At 42.8% G+C, this 19,209-nt stretch overlaps 1 protein-coding gene across 1 annotated transcript in view; it reads left to right on the top strand.

Annotated features, from left to right (window-relative positions):
• Positions 1-13,900, top strand: part of LOC145404685 (uncharacterized) — a 28,421-nt gene extending 14,521 nt beyond the window's left edge. The window contains exon 3 of the mRNA XM_080276238.1: positions 12,200-13,900. Coding sequence (XP_080132364.1) covers positions 12,200-13,494 — 1,295 coding nt within the window. The 3' untranslated portion in view covers positions 13,495-13,900. The remainder of the gene's footprint in view (positions 1-12,199) is intronic.
• The last annotated feature ends 5,309 nt before the right edge of the window (positions 13,901-19,209 follow it).

A 19,209-nucleotide genomic window follows, 5' to 3' on the forward strand; every position in this document is an offset into this window, starting at 1 on the left:
TATCTTGCAACTTCTCCACTCTTCTCACAGGAGCTGTTTCCTCCTGTCTTCCCCTTCATCTCCTTAACCATTTTCTTTGCATCTTTATCTTGGCCATCACTAAGTGATGGTCCGAGACTCCATTCCCCCACCCTCTCCACACTCTTGCATCCAACACTTGTCTTCTCATTCGCTCATCCACACACAAGTAGTCTATCATTGCCTTTCATTCAACAAGTTCACCGCCCATCCTTCTCATTACTCTCCATGTATACCTGTGGATCATCTTATGCCGAAAGTAGGTGTTGACTATTGCCAACCCCTTACCAGCACAGATGTCCACCAAAGCACTACCATTCTCATCTACTTCAGCTGGCACACCCCACTGACCAACCACTCCATCCACTTGTACATTCCTAACTCTGCCATTCATGTCTCCAATCAAAAGCACTCTCTCGCTTCTCTCAAATTTGTCCATACATGCATCTACTCTTGCCCAAAACTCATCTTTCACTCTTGCCACTCGGTCCTCTGTCGGCGCATACGCACATACAGTCGCCCACGCATGTAAATCTACTTTCATCCTCACCCATACAATCCTTGCACCCACTGTTCCATACTTTCTTATATTCTCCTTCCACTCAGACATACTCCCTTTCTTGCCCTGTCATTCTCATTAATGCCCACACATATATCCATATTCCCACTCTCTCACCCTTTCACCTTTTCATTTAGTTTCAGTCAATCCACATATATCCACTCTTGCATCCTCAAGCACCTGAACAATCTCTCTTTCACTGCATCATTCACTCCTCTCACATTCCATGTCCCCACCCTTAGAATGTCCTTTGTCCATTCCTTAGTTGTCAATGTATGGTCTGTCCTGGTCTGAGGTGCCATATTTTTTTATTTTTTTTATTTTTTTATGCGAGGAAGAAGGAACCAAAGGCCATGAGCCTGCAGTAACAGTTCCCTCCAAGAGAAAAACAAAATACAATAGAGAGCCAAATTCAAGATCCGATCATTTTGAGATGCCTGGACACACTGCGTTTGAAAGACTGGAGATCATAGGCAGCAGGAAATACAGACAGAGAGCGACAGTTCCAGAGTTGACCTGTTGCATAAATGAAAGACTGGGAGTAACGGTTAACTCTTGCATTAGAGAGTTGGACAGAAAAGGGATGAGAGTTTGCTGCCAGACGGGTGCTATGCACCCGTCGTAGAGGCGGAGGAATGCAAGCAGACAGTTCAGAGGAGCAGTGACCATTAAAGTAGCGATAGAAAAGAGATAAAGATGCAACAGTGCAGCGAAGAGACAGAGGTTGAAGGGAGTCAGCAAGAGGAGGAGAGTTAATGAGACGAAAAGCCTTTGACTCCACCCTATTGAGAGAAGCTGTATGTGGGGGATAGTAAACTTAGTGAATTTTTTATTTGAATGTTGGATTGAAACTGGGAAGTGTTATATCCCCATGGTTGTCCAATCTGTATTTGGATGGTGTTATAAAAGAGGTACAAGGTAGGGCACTGGATGTTGGAGCGGTCCCAATGAGAGAGGACAGCATTTGGAAATTCCCTGTACTGTTGTCTGCAGATGATACTGTTACTGTATTAAGTGAAGACAAAGGGGAACTGCAAAGCTTGGTGTATAAGTTTGGCAGATTGTGTAAGAAACAAATCTAAAGGTGAACCTAGGGAAGAGTATAATTATTGTCTTCGAGAGAAATGAATTCACTGGATGTAAAGTCAGGTTGGATGATGAGGAAATGGAAAATGTGAGTGCATTTAAGTACTTGGGTAGTGTGATAAGTAAGGATGAAAGTTTGGAGGGTGAAGTGCTGGAAAGAGTACAATAAAGAAGAAAGGCTGCTGGTTCTTTGAAATCAATGGTAAGGAACAGGGAAGTGAGCTTGGAAGTAAAGAAGTAGCAGCATGACAGTATTGTGATACCAACTCTAACGTATAGAAGTGGAGCTTGGACGGTGTTAGCAGAACAAGTCAAGAGTGAGAGCATTGGAATGAGTTATTTGAGAGGAGCATGTGGAGTTACGTGGAGAGACAGACTGACAAACATAGAAGTGAGGGAGCATTGTGGTGTGGATGTAGATGTGATATATAGCTTTTGAGAAACACACTGAGGTGGTTTGGCCATGTGGAGAGGATGGAGAGCAAGAAATTAATGAGGAGAGTGTATGTGAATGAGGTGGGGGGGGGGAGAAGGAGGTGGAGGCCAAAGATGAGATGGAGGGATGGAGTGGAGAGGTACATGAGAGAGGGCGTGTGAGCCTGGAACAGGGTAGTGAAATTGTGGGGGACAGGGTGACATGGAGGCAATTTGTTTGTGGCCACCCCTTATGGGATTACGGCATCTGGCTCTGAGTAGATAGATTATGGTTGTTTATTATTATTATTATTATTATTATTATTATTATTGTTATTACACAAAGACACCATGTGGTAGGTGGTGGCGACCATCATCCACTCACTTGATGTAGTGCTGCCTACTTCTTCCTTAGCCTTTATCATTCTTTTTCTATGCCTGCCTTCCTCTCTTCCTATTTCTCCCATCTTTCCTGTCACTTCTTATTGCTTTTCTTTCCTTTACAGCTGGCTTTACATTGAGTGACAAGCCAAATGGTTTTCTGTAAGCCAAGAAACCATATACAGTGCTGGGTGGTAACCATATAACCATACGTGCTCCCTACATGTCAACAAGTGGGTTGGTGGAGAGTTAGTTCCCCTCCCCGTAAAACAAATAACTCAAAGTCAAATGGCCACTCCTTACGGGATTATGGCGTCTGGCAATAGATTGATAGATTGTTATTATTTTTATTATTATTATTATTATTATTATTATTATTACAGAATTCTCATTCTCATGCACTGCCAACTGAGCAACTGAGATGTGGTAGGTGGGGGCACCCACCATCCACTCACTCAGTGTAGTGCTGCTCTCAGGTGTCAACCCTTTCCTCTCCATCCTTCTTTCCTTCCATCGTCTTCTGTTCTTGTTTCCTTCATTCTTTCCTCGTCCATCTGCCTACAGGTGACTTTACACTCCCTCTTCTATCTGTCTTTCCTTCATTCTTTCCTCTTCCTTCTGCCTGTGGGTGACTCTACACTGAGTGACAAGCCAAATGGTGTCCTGTACACCAGGAAACCATTTACTATGCTGGGTGGTAACCATATAACCAAATTTTGGCGCCTGGTGGTTTAGTGGGTAATTATGGCACTCCAATCAGATTGAGCCAGTGAAGGTTTATATCCAAGGAGTGGTTGGGGTTTATTGCTCATGTAATGCCACTCAGGGATGAGTGAGGCTGGTCACTCTCATCTTAAATGTCAGGCCCAACTTGCCTAGCGCCAGGTTCCTACGCTTCTCTGTGGAGTGACATAGGATTGGATGATGGATGGATGGATTATTATTATTATTATTATTATTATTGTTATTATTTAACATGGATTCTCTTTGCTTGCACCACCTCCCCTTCCAAACTGTTCCAAAGCTAATTGGAAAAAACTTTTTTTTTTTTTTAATACATCATTTAGGCATTAATTTTTCATCAAATGGTGTTCGTATAACTCTGTTGCATGTGTGAAGTCCATGATGGTTCCATTCTTTTTCTTGGATGCTGGTCTTACCACCAAGATGTGTATGTGGCCTTACTTGGCAACATGGGAAAGGAGAGGGATATGACTCCCTCAGGAAGGACCTAGTGACTTGGATGCTGTACCTCCTAATTCACCCAAAAGGACTTCCCCCCCCCCCAAGCTGTGCAGAAACCTGTATTTTTGCTCTAAATTCTCTCATTTATGGCATACTTCAATTAGAGTTGCCAAGTGCGTGCAAAAGTTATTGTGGGATAAGTTTGTTGAGTGTTTTAGGAAAGGTATATCGGAGAAAAATTACATAGAGGCTTATAAGTAAATCCGTCTCATAATGTCTGGTGAGCATTGAACAGGGTGGTTTTTCAGAGTGGTAGGAGCTATATAGATTATGCAGTAAGACAGGCAGTGGTGAAAGCATGTGGTATGGACTGAAAGTTATATGTTGATCTGTGGGGGGGGGTGGAAAGCAGGTGGAAGAGGAGAAGGACATGAGAGGAGGAGGAGGAGGAGGACATGAGGAGAGAAGAGTTATTGAGGGCTATGCATAGAAATATGTGAATGTAAGACAGTTGAATGTTGCAAGGGCCTAAGAGTTTTTATGAAGATACTGAAGCAAGTCTAGATGTTGGTGGATACCTGAGTGTGTGGTTCAGTATAGGGGTTAGAGTGGGACAAGAATGTGTGAAGTACCATACAGAGGTTGTTCATTATATAATAGATGGAGTGATAAGATATTAACCCGTCCCGTCCCGGAGACATGAATTCATGTCCTCGCATGATGTGCACTCATATCCCGGAGACGTAAATTAACACATCAACATTGCAAGGTCCCTAATTTGCACAATTTTCAATTTAATTTGTACAATTTTCAATTTTCGTGTGATTTTTGGCACGTATATACGGGACACCTTCCTCTACAAGATGCCAGGCAGGGACAATGCCTTACCCAGCATGACCTCCTCCCTCCCCCCCTGCATGCCCTTTTCTCAGCAATTCACCTGTTATCAGTGACCTGCCCAGTAAAGCCATGTCATGCCACGGTACGAAATTCAGGGCCAGAGTGATTCCCCAATCGATGACAATGTGGAGGACAAACATTAGAGGAAGAAACAGTCAGAAATGATGATCAGGTAATGTGGCAAAAAAAGGTCAGGAATGGTGATGAGTTAGTGAGTGAAACAATGCTTATAATGCTTATATTACCGTTTGAAAACCAATATACTCTCGTACTACATATAAATTCGTACCAAATAAATAAATAAATACCGTTTATGAGTGGTGTGGAATAGTTATCTTCCCATAGAACTCGTTTTCTTTGCAGCCAGCCTGATAGAAAACCCAGTAAGGTAAGGAGGTACTCCTACCTGGATCGAGTATTTTAAACCTCAGTTGAACGATTTCTCTATGAATTTTCGATGTTTCTCACCAAAAGCGGATGTTTGAGCCAAAAAAAAAAAAGGTCCAAAAATGTCGGGACTGGGGCGTACCACTGCCCAGAAAACGTCGGGATGGGGAGGGGGGGGTTAAAGCTTAGAATTGTGGAGAGAGGTGTGAGGATGATGATTGATAGTTTAGGCTGCAGTATAGCATATATGATGTATGCATATGATGCTATATTGCTTACTAATAGCAGGAGCTTTGCAAACTAGATCAGAGTTTTGTTAAAATCTTTGAATGGTATATTATGTAGATTATTTCAGTGCCTAGTTATATCAATATGGAATACAATATACACACCAAGGATATTATTTGCACTTATATCACAGAGTGGCCCATATGCCACAAAGCTTTGTTTATGTTTTAGAATGATAAGTACAGTAAGTGTTGTGATAATTTGGTGTTTACTATAAATGAGGGATAGTGGCCTAAAATCGTAGGCAGAGAGTGGTGTTCAGCTTTGTTAGGAGGGTGCAAAGATGTTGAGGTAATGCCAGGTGAAAATTTGGCGTCATATATTTGGCAGTAAATTAATCACGTGCAGTATCACATTGGCTTGATTTCATCCCTTAATCCTCCAGTAATGGTACCCCTAATTAAAGAGTCTTGTAATTCTCAGCCTTCATCAGTACACATTTCTCTCAGTTTCCACCACAGTAAAACCTCATTGTAGCAGACCATGTAATGACAGATATTGCTTAGGGAAGACTGCAGATTACATAAAAATAAATCTAAGATTGACATTCGGTATCATCCCTATTTCCTAACTTTTTTGGTATTGACAGAGTTGTGATTGAGATGTGGAAAGATTTTTTTTTTTTTTAATGTAATATTAAACAGTTACCATGACCTCTGTGAAAGTGTTTGATTCCCCTAAGTAAGATCTGGAATTTTGGCTAGACAGATATCTGAATGTGACTGACAGAGTAGAAGATAATCCTTCCAGGTATTGTATGTATTGGATATGGAATTGCAAAGCAGAGTTGGATGTATGAAATAGTAAAAAATCAAATTGCAGACTTTGGGAACTTGCAAGGAGCAGTGTAATAATGCACAGCAGGACTATAATTTCTGAGGGGACTAGGGGAGCTATAACCCCCCCAATGTTTTCTGTATACAGTACTGGTACCGTAACACACCGTAACTTCGGACAACGCCCAAATTTCGGACATTTTGCGAAAAAATGTAATAATTGAAGTTTACTGGAAAAGAGTGCGATATTTGCAAAAAATATTGGTATGGATAGGTACGGTAATCTTTAAAGATTATTATGTATAAGTGCTATTAAACTAGCTTGAATATGTGTGGGTGAAAAAAAGTTTATGAATCTATCTATCTATCTATCTATTGCCAGACGCCTCAATCCCATTTGGGGTGGCCACAAACAAATCGCCTCCAAGTCGCCCTGTCCCCCGCCATTTCACTCCCCTGCTCCCAACTCACACCCCCCTCTCTCATATACCTCTCCACCCCATCCCTCCATCTCATCCTCGGCCTCCCCCTCCCTCTTCCCCCCTCCACCTCACTCACATACACTCTCTTCGTCAGTCTTTCACCCTCCATCCTCTCCACATGGCCAAACCACCTCAGTGTGTTCCTCATAACGCTTCCTATCACATCCACATCCACACCACAACGCTCCTTTATATCCTCATTCGTCAGCCTGTCTCTCCACGTGACTCCACAGGCTCCTCTTAAATAACTCATTTCCACTGCTCTCACTCTTGACTTGTGTCCTTCCAACAACGTCCAAGCTTCACTTCCGTACGTTAGAGTTGGTATCACAATACTGTCATGTAGTAACTTTTTCACTTCCATGCTCACTTCCCTGTTTCTTATCACTGCATTCAAAGAACCAGCAACCTTTCTTCCCTGCTGTACCCTTTCAAACACTTCACCCTCCAAACCTCCATCCTTACTCATCACACTACCCAAGTACTTAAACGTACTCACATTTTCCAATTCCTCACCATCCAACCTCGCTGTACATTCACTGACTTCACCTCTCTCAAAGACCATCACTTTACTCTTCCCTACATTCACCTTTAGATTCCGTTTCCTACACACTCTCCCAAACTCATCCACCAAGCCTTGCAGCTCCCCTTCGTCTTCACTCAACAACACGGTATCATCTGCAAACAACAGTACAGGGAGTTTCCAAACACTATCCTCTCTCACCAGGGCCACTCCAACATCCACTACCCTACCTTGTACCTCTTTTATTACCCCATCCATGTACAGATTGAACAACCATGGAGACATGACACATCCCTGTTTGTACAAGGAAATAATTATACCTGACCTCCAATCCTCCGGGACTCTGCCTTCCTCCCAGGCCAATCTGCACATCTTCCACATCCACTCTACTACTATCTCTCCCCCATGCTTCAGCGTTTCACCACACACTCCATCAATTCCTGGGGCATTCCCCATTATGACTTTCTTCTTTGCTTCTACAACTTCCATCCTACTGATTTCTTCCTGTCTTCTCACCTCCCTTCTTCTCCCAGCCATTCCCTAGCCACTTATACTTGCATTACTTTCATTCTCTATGTTCAACAATTCCTTAAAGTGTTCTTTCCATCTGCTCACTTTTTCTCCCTTCTCCACTAGTAATCTACCATTTTTATCATTCACTCCCCTGCTAACTTCACTGCCATCCTGCCTAACTCTCTTTATCTGTTTCCAGAACATTTTCTTACATTCCCTCCACTTTACACTCAAATTCCTACCAAATTCCTCATCCACTATCTTCTTACTCTCTTTTACTAATCTTTTCACCCATCTCCTCCTTTCTACATATAACTCTCTTTTCCATCTCTCAACTTCTTCCACGTTCCTATTTCTCATCCATTCATTACCGTAAATGCTTTCTTCTTTTGTGCCACAGCCTGTCTCACGTCTTCATTCCACCATGCTGTTCCTTGCACCCCCTATTGTCTTCTCTTCACCCAACACACCACCTAATGTGCCGCTCATATTTCTTCTGTGAATATCTTGCACACACCTTCCACATCCCCCATCTGCAGTTTACCCAATCATTCCTCTACTTGTTTCTTATATTCTGTCTTTTTCTCATCCTCTTGTAACCTTTCCACTCTCCTTGCATCTACTCCTTCCTTCCATCCTTCCCTTCTTCTATTTCTCCATTTTACTGGGTGGTGGTCAGAAAGTCCACTCCCCCAACCTCTATATGCTCTTGCATCCATTACACATCTTTGTATCCTTTCATCCACACACACATAATCAATCATTGCCTTCCTTTCATTCAGTTCACCACCCACCCATCTCATCACTCGCCATGTATACTTGTGGATCATTTTGTGTCTGAAGAGGGTATTGGCTATCACCAACCCCCTCCCAGCACAAATGTCCACTAAAACACTGCCATTCTCATCTACAGCTACCGCAAATTGACTTAGGACCTCCCCCCACAAGGTATTAAAAAACACAGAAATCATAGTATATCACAGTGTTTGTTCATGAATTTCTATCTATCTATCTATTGCCAGACGCCATTATCCCGTAAGGGGTGGCCATTTGACTCTGAGTTATTTGTTTTACAGGGAAGGGCACTAACCCTCCACCAACCCACTTGTTGATACGGAGGGAGCACGAATGGTTTGGGTATATGGTTACCACCCAGTGTTGTAATGCCATTCATTAATATGATGTCATGTTTCCCTTGTTTTTCAGGACCAGTTTGATGCATTTTGGCATGGAATCATGGAGATCTCTAAAGTAATCTAAGGATATTTCTTTGCACCAAATATTTGTCAGTTCTGTCTTGAGGTTGTCCAGATTGGATGTCTTCTTCTCTGCCATGATTTTCTTCATCTTTGCCCAGCAGTGTTCTATCGGATTTAGATCCGGACTGTTACCAGGCCAGTCGAGGACCTCAGTCCGATTATCCTGAAGCCATTTTGTCACCTTTCTTGACTTGTGACATGGAGCTGAATTGTGCATGAAAAAGTTGCACCCATGAATAGCAAAAAAGTTTAACAAATTATCTTTCAGAACTTGAATGTACCGGCCACCATTCATCATCAAGTTCTTAAGAAGAAAGTAGAGGCCTCCCCTTCCCATTTCACCTGAGAAACACCCCCATACCATTGCTGATTGTGGGTTCTTAACAGTCGGCACTGTGTAAGCAGGGTCATATTGACTACGGGAGGCAGGGCAACAAACCTTGGCAGAACGCACCTGGAACACTTGAAATGTGAATTATTCGGAAAACATAACTTTCTCCATTCATCCGATGTCCAGTGTGCCTACTTCTTGGCAAACTGAATGTGCTGCTTCTTCATGTGGTCAGCAAGAAGCAGTTTCTTGGCAGCGGTGAGGCTTGGCAAACCCAGCTCCTTCTGCAAGCGGTGTTGGATAGTTCGAATTGAGACGTCTTGTAACAGCTGGGGATGCATTCTCTTCAGTTCTGCTGCTGTCAGTGGAGGATTCTTGATTACTTCACTCTTCAGAAGCATATCTGTACCTCTGGAAGTCGTCCTCTTCTTTCCAGCGCAATGCTTATGCTCTGGTACGACATCAGGTGGCAGGCCACTAGCTGCAGCAAGAATTCATGACGTTCGACTTTGTGCGTCTAGTACGTTCACAAATCGTATTGATAGGGACATTATGCTGCCTCTATGCAATGGTACGGACCCTCTCATCCCTTGAGCACTACTTTCCAGGCATGACATCTCGACTCTAGGAAAGTAACAGGGCAAACAGTAATGGATACGAAAAAAAAGGAAGGTGCAAGCTCGGAGCAACGGGAACATATACTCCCACTCATGCTTCTGGGGAAGCACTGACGTGCTGAGTGTGTCATCACCTCCTGCCAACACCAGAGGAGTTGCCAGTTACTTCTTGCCACCAAAATTCACTTGGTAGAGGTGGAAACACAAAGCAAAGACATACAACTCTCCCATAGCAATTGTGTGTATGTAGGTCCTAAGTCAGTTTGCAGTGGGTGTATCTCAGCAGGCATACCTCACTCACCAACTACTCCATTCACCTTCACATTCCCTACTTTACCATTCATGTCACCAATCAAAAAATGCTCTCTTAGTCCTTTCAAACTTTTCATGCACACTTCCACATTTGTCCAGAACTCTTCTATCACTCTGCTTTCACGATCTTGCGGTAGCGCATACACATACACAATCGCCCACATTTGTAGTCCAACTTTCAATCTTACCCACACAATCCCTGAGCCAACTGATCCATACTTTGTTATATTCTCCTTCCATCTGTTACTCACAACAATACACACTCCTTATTTTGCCCTCTCATTCTCACCTACTCCTGCACATGTATCCCATCCACACTCCCATTCTCTCACACTCTCTCCTTCCCATTTAGTTTCAGTTAATCCACATACATCCACTGTCGCACCCTCAAGCACCTGGACAACCTCTCTCTCTTTCACCTCATCATATGCACCCTTTACATTCCACGTCGCCATCTGTATCATGTCCTTTGTTCGGTCCTTAGTCGTCATCTTTTGGTCAGTCCTGGTCTGAGGCTTCTTGTTCATATTTTTAGTTAGCTGTTTTCCGGGGAGTGGCATTAACGCTTCGCCAACCCACTTGCTGTCACGTAGGGAACTCGTGTCAGTTGGTTATAAGGTTACCACCCAGCGTTGTAAATGCTTTCCTGGTTTACAGGAAATCATTTGGCTTGCCACTCAATGCAGAGCTACCCTAAAAACAGAGTACCACTACACAAAGTGGGTGGATGATGGACGCCCCCACCAACCACAAGGGTGTGGGAAGTAATTCCATCTTGTGCAGTGTTTGTGATATGTGGGTGCATAAGAGATGTAGTGATATTAGAGGTAGACTGTGAGATAATGCTGATTTTATGTGTGCAGCGTGTCGGAGAGAGCAGGTGAAGATTGTCAGGCATGAAAAGACTGAACTTGCTGGTGAGTCTCTTGAGTGTGTGGAAGAGTTTTGTTATTTGGGAGACATGTTATGTGCTGGAGATGAGGCTGGAGCTAGGTCTGTGGCTAGGGTAAGTAAGTGGTTGGAAGAATTTCAGGGAGCTGTTGCCTCTCCTGACATTGATAGGGCCCTCCCTACGTGCTAAGGGATCTTTGCATGCACAATGTGTTAGGAGTGTAATACTCTATGGCAGTGAGACCTAGGCATTAAAGGAAGAGGATAGTCACAGGCTCAAATGTACAGAAATGACAATGATTAGATAGATGTGCGGTGCATCCCGGTGTGCAAAGCCTGGGGGGGCTGGGTTTATGATGGAAGAGTTGAGAGGTAGGATGAGACTGGAGTGTATTGGTGTTGTAATGAGGAGTGGTAGATTGAGGTGGTTTGGGCATGTGGAGAGGATGGGGGGTGATAGTTGGGCAGAGAAAGTGACAAGTGTTAATATTTGGGGTGAGGTTGCGAGGGATAAACTGAATGAGACGTGGGATGAGATCATGAAATGTTACCTCAAGATTAAGGGACTGAACAGGGAGGCTGCCAAAGATTGAGCAGCATGGAGAGCCACCATTAGGTGATCAAGGCCGACGTATGCAAGGATGTTGGAGCCTTCAGAAACGAAACGAAACGATCAGTTCATACTGTTTCACATCGATTCATATCAGATCATTGATATCAGTTCCATTTCACAGATTTATTTATCAGTTCCATGTCAGTTCCAGTTCATGTCATAATAGATCCCATGTCTGTCGCCAAGTGCACTAGGTTGCAAACACATGTTTACTCAAGCATGTATACCTTGATAACTAAGTTGCGTGGGATGATGCAGTTAGTGTTAGACTAAAGCTCAAAGTTGCTGGTACACAGCACTCCCTTCACAGTTACAATAAGGGTGATAGTTGGTGCACTATTATAAAAGTTTGGTTTCTTTTTGGACAGACTTCATACGCGGATGTTTGCACGTCAGATAGAGACAAGAATTTTGTAGCCTTGAATGAATGAGTGGATGTGGAATCCATTTCACTGGGCACTCCAAAAATAGTTTTGTTTTTATGTTTTCATACAAGTGCTTGTTTTGCTGCATCTTTCGCACCTCAGTTATGTATAGGAAATAGAACCAGGATGATGGTGGTGATAACCTGTGCTTTGTTCAGAGTGATATGTTTCTAGTACAGTAAGTGTCTTATGTTCATTTTTTGCTTTTATTTTCTGAAATAATGTTTGTGTTTCCACAGCAACAAAACCTGGTGAGAGCTTCAATGCAGAATTAATTCTTTTGGACATCAAGGCTAATGTGGGCTGTGAAGGAGCTGAGGATGCTTCCATGGAAAGGGAGTACAACCTGATTGTTAAGTTTCTGACTGAAGACCCACTCTCGACGGAACTCATCAAGCGATGTGGTTATCACATCAAGGAGCTCAAGATGTATTCTGAAGTCATTCAGGAGCTCAATCAGTTCCAGGCTACACATGCAGGGGGGCAATACCCACTTAACCTCCCAGAATTTATTTATGGCAAGTGCACAGATAAAGAGTATGTATTAGTTATGCAGAATATCAAGGTTTTGGGTTTTGAGACTAACCCCAAGAGGGAAGGATTAGACTTTGAGCATGCTAAAGTTGCTGTCAATCATATAGCTCGGCTGCATGCAGTGTCATATGCTTATGATAAAACTCATAACTTTTTAGAAAAATTTCCTTGTTTTCAGTTTAGTACAGCTATTAGTGCATTTTTCAAACCTGTAGTTTGGGCATCCCTTGCAAATTGCATTACGTTTTTAAAGAGCAAGAAAACTTATCAGGATATGGTTCAAAAACTAGAGAGAGGTCGGACCACTCTTCCAGTAAAGTTTGCAGCACTTTGGGATGACCAAAGTAGACACAGATTTCTCTGCTTGACACATGGGGACTTTTGGAACAGCAACCTAATGTACAAACATAGCAATACTGAAGGAGGAGAACAGGTCATTGAATCACTCAAGCTTATTGACTGGCAAATTGCTCAGTGGAACAACCCAGTCTTTGATCTTCATTACTTGCTCAACACATCCACCTCATTTGAGCTGAGAAGGAATCATGCAGAGGAAATCCTTAGGCACTACCATACCATCTTCATTGAAGCTACGAACAAAATGGGAACTCCTGTCTCAAATTGGAATTATGAACAATTCAAGGCTGAGTTTGAAAGGACATCTTTAGTGGGTTTTCTCATGGGGATGTGTTTAATTCAGGGAACTCTCAGTAAGGCTGGGGAGAACATTAATCATGCTGGGTCCAAGTGCTGCACTGGCACTTGCTGCCACCCCTGCAAGGTAGTTGTAGACAAGGTAAAGACTTGTTTTGCAAAGATGGTGGTTTCTTTAGCATTTAAGCCATCTTCATCATACATAATGCAAGCCAGCATTAAGAGGGTCCTCAGCCCAATTGGTCAGGAACTGGTGGAGGGCAGCAACGAAGTATTGAATGGTAGACTCTTAGATCTATTATTGGAGGCTGATGAGAAGGGAGTCCTTGATGTCCTCAGCCTGTAGGGATTGTTATATGTCTTAGTGTGTAGAATGAATTGTCCTCCATTAATAGGTATGTTTATCCAGATGCAATAGGAAAACAACAAAATAGGACTAAAAGAGTCCTGCACATCATCACTCCAGTGTGGATCCTCATTTATGTCTTTCCTAATATTCAGGTAAATGTGTCTTACTGTCTTTTAGGGAACTCATAGCTGTTTTGATATCATGCTTGCATAAGGTGATTGTTATTTTTGTATCATGCTTCCAGTACTGTGCTAAATATTTACATAGGAAATAATTTATCAGGGAATGGAATGCGTATGCTTTTAGTAAATCAAGCTGTCAGGTGTCATTGCTAGTTTTCTACCAGTTTGTATATGAGCGTTTGTTGATAGAAATTAAAATGCACAATATTTATCAATCTCTATATATCTATCTGTCTATCTGTCTATATACATATATACAGTAATCCCTATACTATCCGGATGCCCACTATCTGGACTCCCCACTTACTGGACATTGTGGGCCTGGACCTTCGGAACCCAAAAATGGCCGGAAAAAAAAAAAAAATCCCCCCAAAATCCAAATTTTTCCCACCTGTAATTTGAAATTGGCGCGAGGTGCCAAACAGCTGTGTTTATGCACAACCCATTCACCCCTTCCTTCCTCCCCTTTCACCAGTTACCTCCTAACCATCATCGTGAATAGATGTTCATCGCAATGGATGCCGCACATGCTCATTTTTGTGAATAAACAGTGAATAAACTGCAGTACCTCACCACTAGGCCACATGGGAATTTACAGTGTTGTGCAATTTTAAGAAATTAGAATTTAGTGTGTAGAGGATTAACCTGCGGCGTCCCGTCGACGTTCTTTAACGTCCACACGTTTTGTCACTGCCAATCCCGTCGACGTACATAAACGCGAATCAATTGCAAGGTCCCTAATTTGCACAATTTTCAATTTTCGCGAGTGATTTTTGGTACATATACACGTGACACCTTCCTCTACAAGATGCCAGGCAGGGACAATGCCTTACCCAGCATGACCTCCTCCCCTCCCCCCCTGCATGCCATTGTCTCAGCAATTCACCTGTTATCAGTGACCTGGCCAGTAAAGCCATGTCATGCCACGGTACGAAATTCAGGGCCAGAGTGATTCCCCAATCAATGACAATGTGGAGGACAAACTTTACATTGCATTAGAGGAAGAAACAGTCAGAAATGATGATCAGGTAATGTGGCAAAAAAAGGTCAGGTATGGTGATGAGGTGTAGTATAACACATTTTAAGTGGCCCCTGAAGGCTGCGTCTGTCACCTGTGCCTTGCTGCCACACTTCCACTCACCTCTCGTAGGCCAAGGCTATTTTTAGGTGGCCTTGGTACAGCCCACCATTTACCCTCCCCCTCCCCTCTCACTGTGTGTGTGTGTGTGTGTGTGTGTGTGTGTGTGTGTGTGTGTGTGTGTGTGTGTGCATGCATTTATTATCATTATTATTATTATTATTATTATTATTATTATTATTATTATTATTAATAATATATTTCGACTTTATTTCCACACCACCTAAGAGGTAAAAGTCTTGGTGCGTTTTTTTTTTTTTTTTTTCAGAGGTTTCCCCAGTAGGCCTATTCCTCTATTTCTTTCTTATCTGCAGAGGTACTGTACACTTACTCAGAACACTCCTCATCCGAAGATGTGAGAGAGATGATGAAAGAATCCACGAACTTGTCAACTACAACATCTCTTCTTGCATCATCTGCTTGTATTTTTTCAGCATGTGTAACAGCATTTCTCCAATTCTCCTTTGTGATGCTGTTAATTGCTTCGTGGGTGAGTGGCTTCATATCGGCGATCTTGAATATGTTTCTCTTGGACACATACTCCTTAACCTGAGCCCATATCAATTCAGTTGGATTGTATTGGGAGTGATATGGGGGAAGCCGCACAACCCTATGGCCATGGTCTGAGGCCATTTTGTCAATAACATAATTGACATCTGTATCTGATGTGTATTGACTTACACGGTGTAGGAACTGAACCTTGAGGAGACCTTCATGTACTTGTACTCCCTTCTTCTGGAGCCATTCGATGATAGTGGCTTTATTACTGGCAGCGTTGGAGGCTTATCTATTTTCCTAGTGTGATAAGACGCATTGTCCATCACAATAATTGAAGAAGGGAGAATATTTGGCAAAAGTTGATGCTGAAACCACTTTTCAAAAGTATCTGCATTCATTTGATTGTGGTAGTCACCATCATTTTTTGCCATGAAGATAAGATCAGCGCCTGGAACAAACCCGTCTTTTGTTCCAGCATGGAGAATAATCAAGCAGCCTCCTCTCCCTGTAGGCACTTTTACTCCCACAGCCTGTTCTGAAGTTATGTCAGTCCAACACTTAGAAACCGTGTAATTCTGGTTGACCCAGGTTTCATCCAAGTAGACAATGTCTTTGCCAGAATTCACATGTTTCTTCATTGCGCTCAAAAATATGTAACGCCCATATGCAACATCACTGCACTCAATTAGAAACTTTCTTCCATCTACCTTAGCATATTTAAACCCGATTTTCTTCAGAACCTTTCTTAATGTTTCTCTGCTGCCGGGGTAGGAAAGGTTCTCTTTAATTTCTTCATGTATTTTTGCCAGTGTGGGTATCTCTTTCCTCTCGTAGAAACCGAGCACGGTTCGTCGTAGAACACCTTCATTAAATTCGTCAAAGAAATCAGCAATGGGTCTTGTGCGTTCCTGTTTCTTGGGAGACATAAATTCATTACTTTCTTCATCATCTCTTGCTTCTTTGCATATTCTTTTTATTGTTCTTTCGCTTACTTATATTGCCTCAGCTGTCCGGCAAGTAGCCTTTGATAAGCTGGTAATAAAATCCCCTTTCTCCTTCTCTCGCTGAAAATACTGGTTTACATTGTATATAACTCCTTTGGCTTGACTGTGCAGGTGTTTTGATTGAGGCTTTGGAGAGGCATCCATTGTCCTCGAGTGCGGAAGAATGAATGAAGTGCACAGAACAGGACAGGTGGTGTATACGCGTGCGTGCATGTGTGTGTGTGTTGTGTGTGTGCGTGCATGTGTGTGACATTAATCTGACCCAAATCCGCATCAAAAGACCTGGCAGCACAGCATGAGCAACTCTGCCAAGTTGTACAAAGTTCTTTGTAATTGCTATAACAAAAAGCGGTTCTTTCATAAAAACCTTATAGCTTTTTTGTATAAGTAAAACTATACTAGGCTGTACCAAAGCCATCCACAAATATTTTTAGATGACCTTGCCTGTATGGGAGGTCAGTGGGAGGTATGGCAGCAGCGTACAGCTGACAGGCACACCTGTAGGGGCCGCTTTAACCCCTGAAGCGTGGGTCGTCGCGTTTGCGACACTCGCCAAAAAGGACATAACGGCGGATTGTCGCGTTTGCGATTTGAGTTAATTTTGAATAAACGCGGGCAAGGATGTTCCAGCTGGTATTGTCTATCAGTACCACCACCCTTTAGCTACAATTAGCATACTTTACCGTTGTACTACTGACCTCCGTTGTTGCCAAGTATCGCATTTTTCCCCCCTCTCCCCCCCACCATGGCCCGGCCAGCCTGGCTGTGATATATGGCAGCGCTCTGACTGCTCAGAACTGTAAATCTGTGCTCTCCTCTCACAAGCAGTTTATGCTAATAGGAAACGCTTGTTTCCCCACTTGTCACACTAGCTTTTTTTTGCGCGGTTTGCCCCTGTTTAGTGTCAGTTTACCGCAGGCTTTCACAGTGACGTTATGGCGAGTTCTAGCTCTTCCAAGTCAGTGCGAGCGGCCGACAGGAACGAGAATAAAGTGACGGGTGTAAGGCAGAATAAAAAGTGCGCCGCGGTGATCTTTTGGGAAATAATATGATTGAAAATAATGTAGTATACGTGTTTTTAGCTGTGAAAATGGAAATGTTTGTTGAGTGACGGGAAGACCGCCGCCGCGCTGCATGTCGGCCGTACGCTTCGTTGATTTTAGCCTTATTTTCAGTGCTTATTGTACAAATACGGATTCCAAACTACCAGTACGTTGTAGTATAAAGTTTACTGTGACAGAATGAGGCTGTGGTAGAGCAGAAACCGGGTTGCTGGAGGTGTGAAAGTGAAGATTTTGTTACCCAACTTTGCAAGTCTCCACAAGTCCTTGGGTAGTCCACAAAGGCTCAACACCTGTCTCTGGAGAAAGCTGAATGTAAGTACTATCTGCCATACCAAGTATAATGTTCTAGGGTTAATCTCTGATTTTTGGCAAATACTTTCCTACAGGTACTCAGACCGCGATAAAACCCCGCCACACGAGGGGGGGGGTGGTCGACTGTCGACGGCCGCGGTTTAGGGGTTAAGTATGTAGGACTATAGTGAGTGAAACAATGCTTATAATGCCTATATTACTGTTTGAAAACCAATATACTCTCGTACTACATATAAATTCGTACCAAGTAAATAAATAAATACCGTTTATGAGTGGTGTGAAATAGTTACCCTCCCATAGAACTTGATTTCTTTGGTGCCAGCCTGTTAGAAAACCCAGTAAGGTAAGAAGGTACTCCTACCTGTATCGAGTATTTTAAACCTTAGGTGAGCGATTTCTCTATGAATTTTCGATGTTTCTTATCAAAAGTGGAGGTTTGAGCCAAAAAAAAAAAAAATCCAAAAATGGTCGGGATTGGGCGGAGTCAGTGGTGGAAAAGTGGTCGGGATGAGGCGGGTTAAGTGTGGAGTGCAAAGTGGCAATTTAAACTGGCGTTTGAAACTGGCGTGGCGCAATTAAGAACAGAATGTGCAGTGTTAAACAATTATAACTCACAGTGCAAAGAACTAAATATAGCACAATACCGGATTATTGTATGTGCTTCAAGAGCATTTTCACCACTGCCAGAGCCTTAGAGGAGGCAGCCACAGATGTGCTGTAAGTACCCTGTACACTGCTAAATATTTTCCATACTCACTTCTAATTCCTCATTCTCTGTTTCTTTTAATTTATTTCATGCTTTATGTCCATTATTGGTGAGAATAGGGTCTTAAATAGGTGCTATGCATGTCCGATAGGGAGTTATTTAGATGGCTTTCGAAGTTGGGCTGGGTTAGGGTCCATAAGTACCAGTTCAGGAGGCAGGGGCCCACTATCTGGACGGACCCACTTTCCGGACATGCCTTTGGCTCTATTACATCGGATAGTGGAGAGATTAATATATATATATATATACAGTAAAATCTCAAATTTTGACAGTTTAGAATTCGATGATTCGAATTTAGATGCATTTTGGAGTCGTCTGCCTATCTCACTTTTCGATGCAAAATCGCGAATTTCGATGCTGTCACGGGCTTCATAAGCAGAAACAGTCAAAGATCATCACCTTCTTCAGGCCAGTTACTAGGGTGTTGCAAGATATAACCAGCCAAGAGGGTGAGGAGGAAGATGTTGACACTGGAGATGTCCAGATACTCAAGGATGATTTTCATTTTGAGGAATTGGGGTTGGACACCTCCACAGAGGAGGCTACTTCAACTAAGTGGTCCGCCCCTGCCACACACCACCAACACCAGCCAGCCAAGTGATAATATTCCATAACCTATGGTTAGTACTGTACTGTACAGTGTGCTGTAACTACTGTAATAAAAACTGTGACAGGATACTGACAAACTGTAACAAATTTTGCAGTATTCTACACTACACAAATAATAATCCAATATATTGCTGTAATA

Source organism: Coenobita brevimanus, chromosome 64, assembly GCF_032717465.1.
Source record: "Coenobita brevimanus isolate Jiangsu-jjx chromosome 64, ASM3271746v2, whole genome shotgun sequence".
Taxonomy (NCBI): domain Eukaryota; kingdom Metazoa; phylum Arthropoda; class Malacostraca; order Decapoda; family Coenobitidae; genus Coenobita; species Coenobita brevimanus.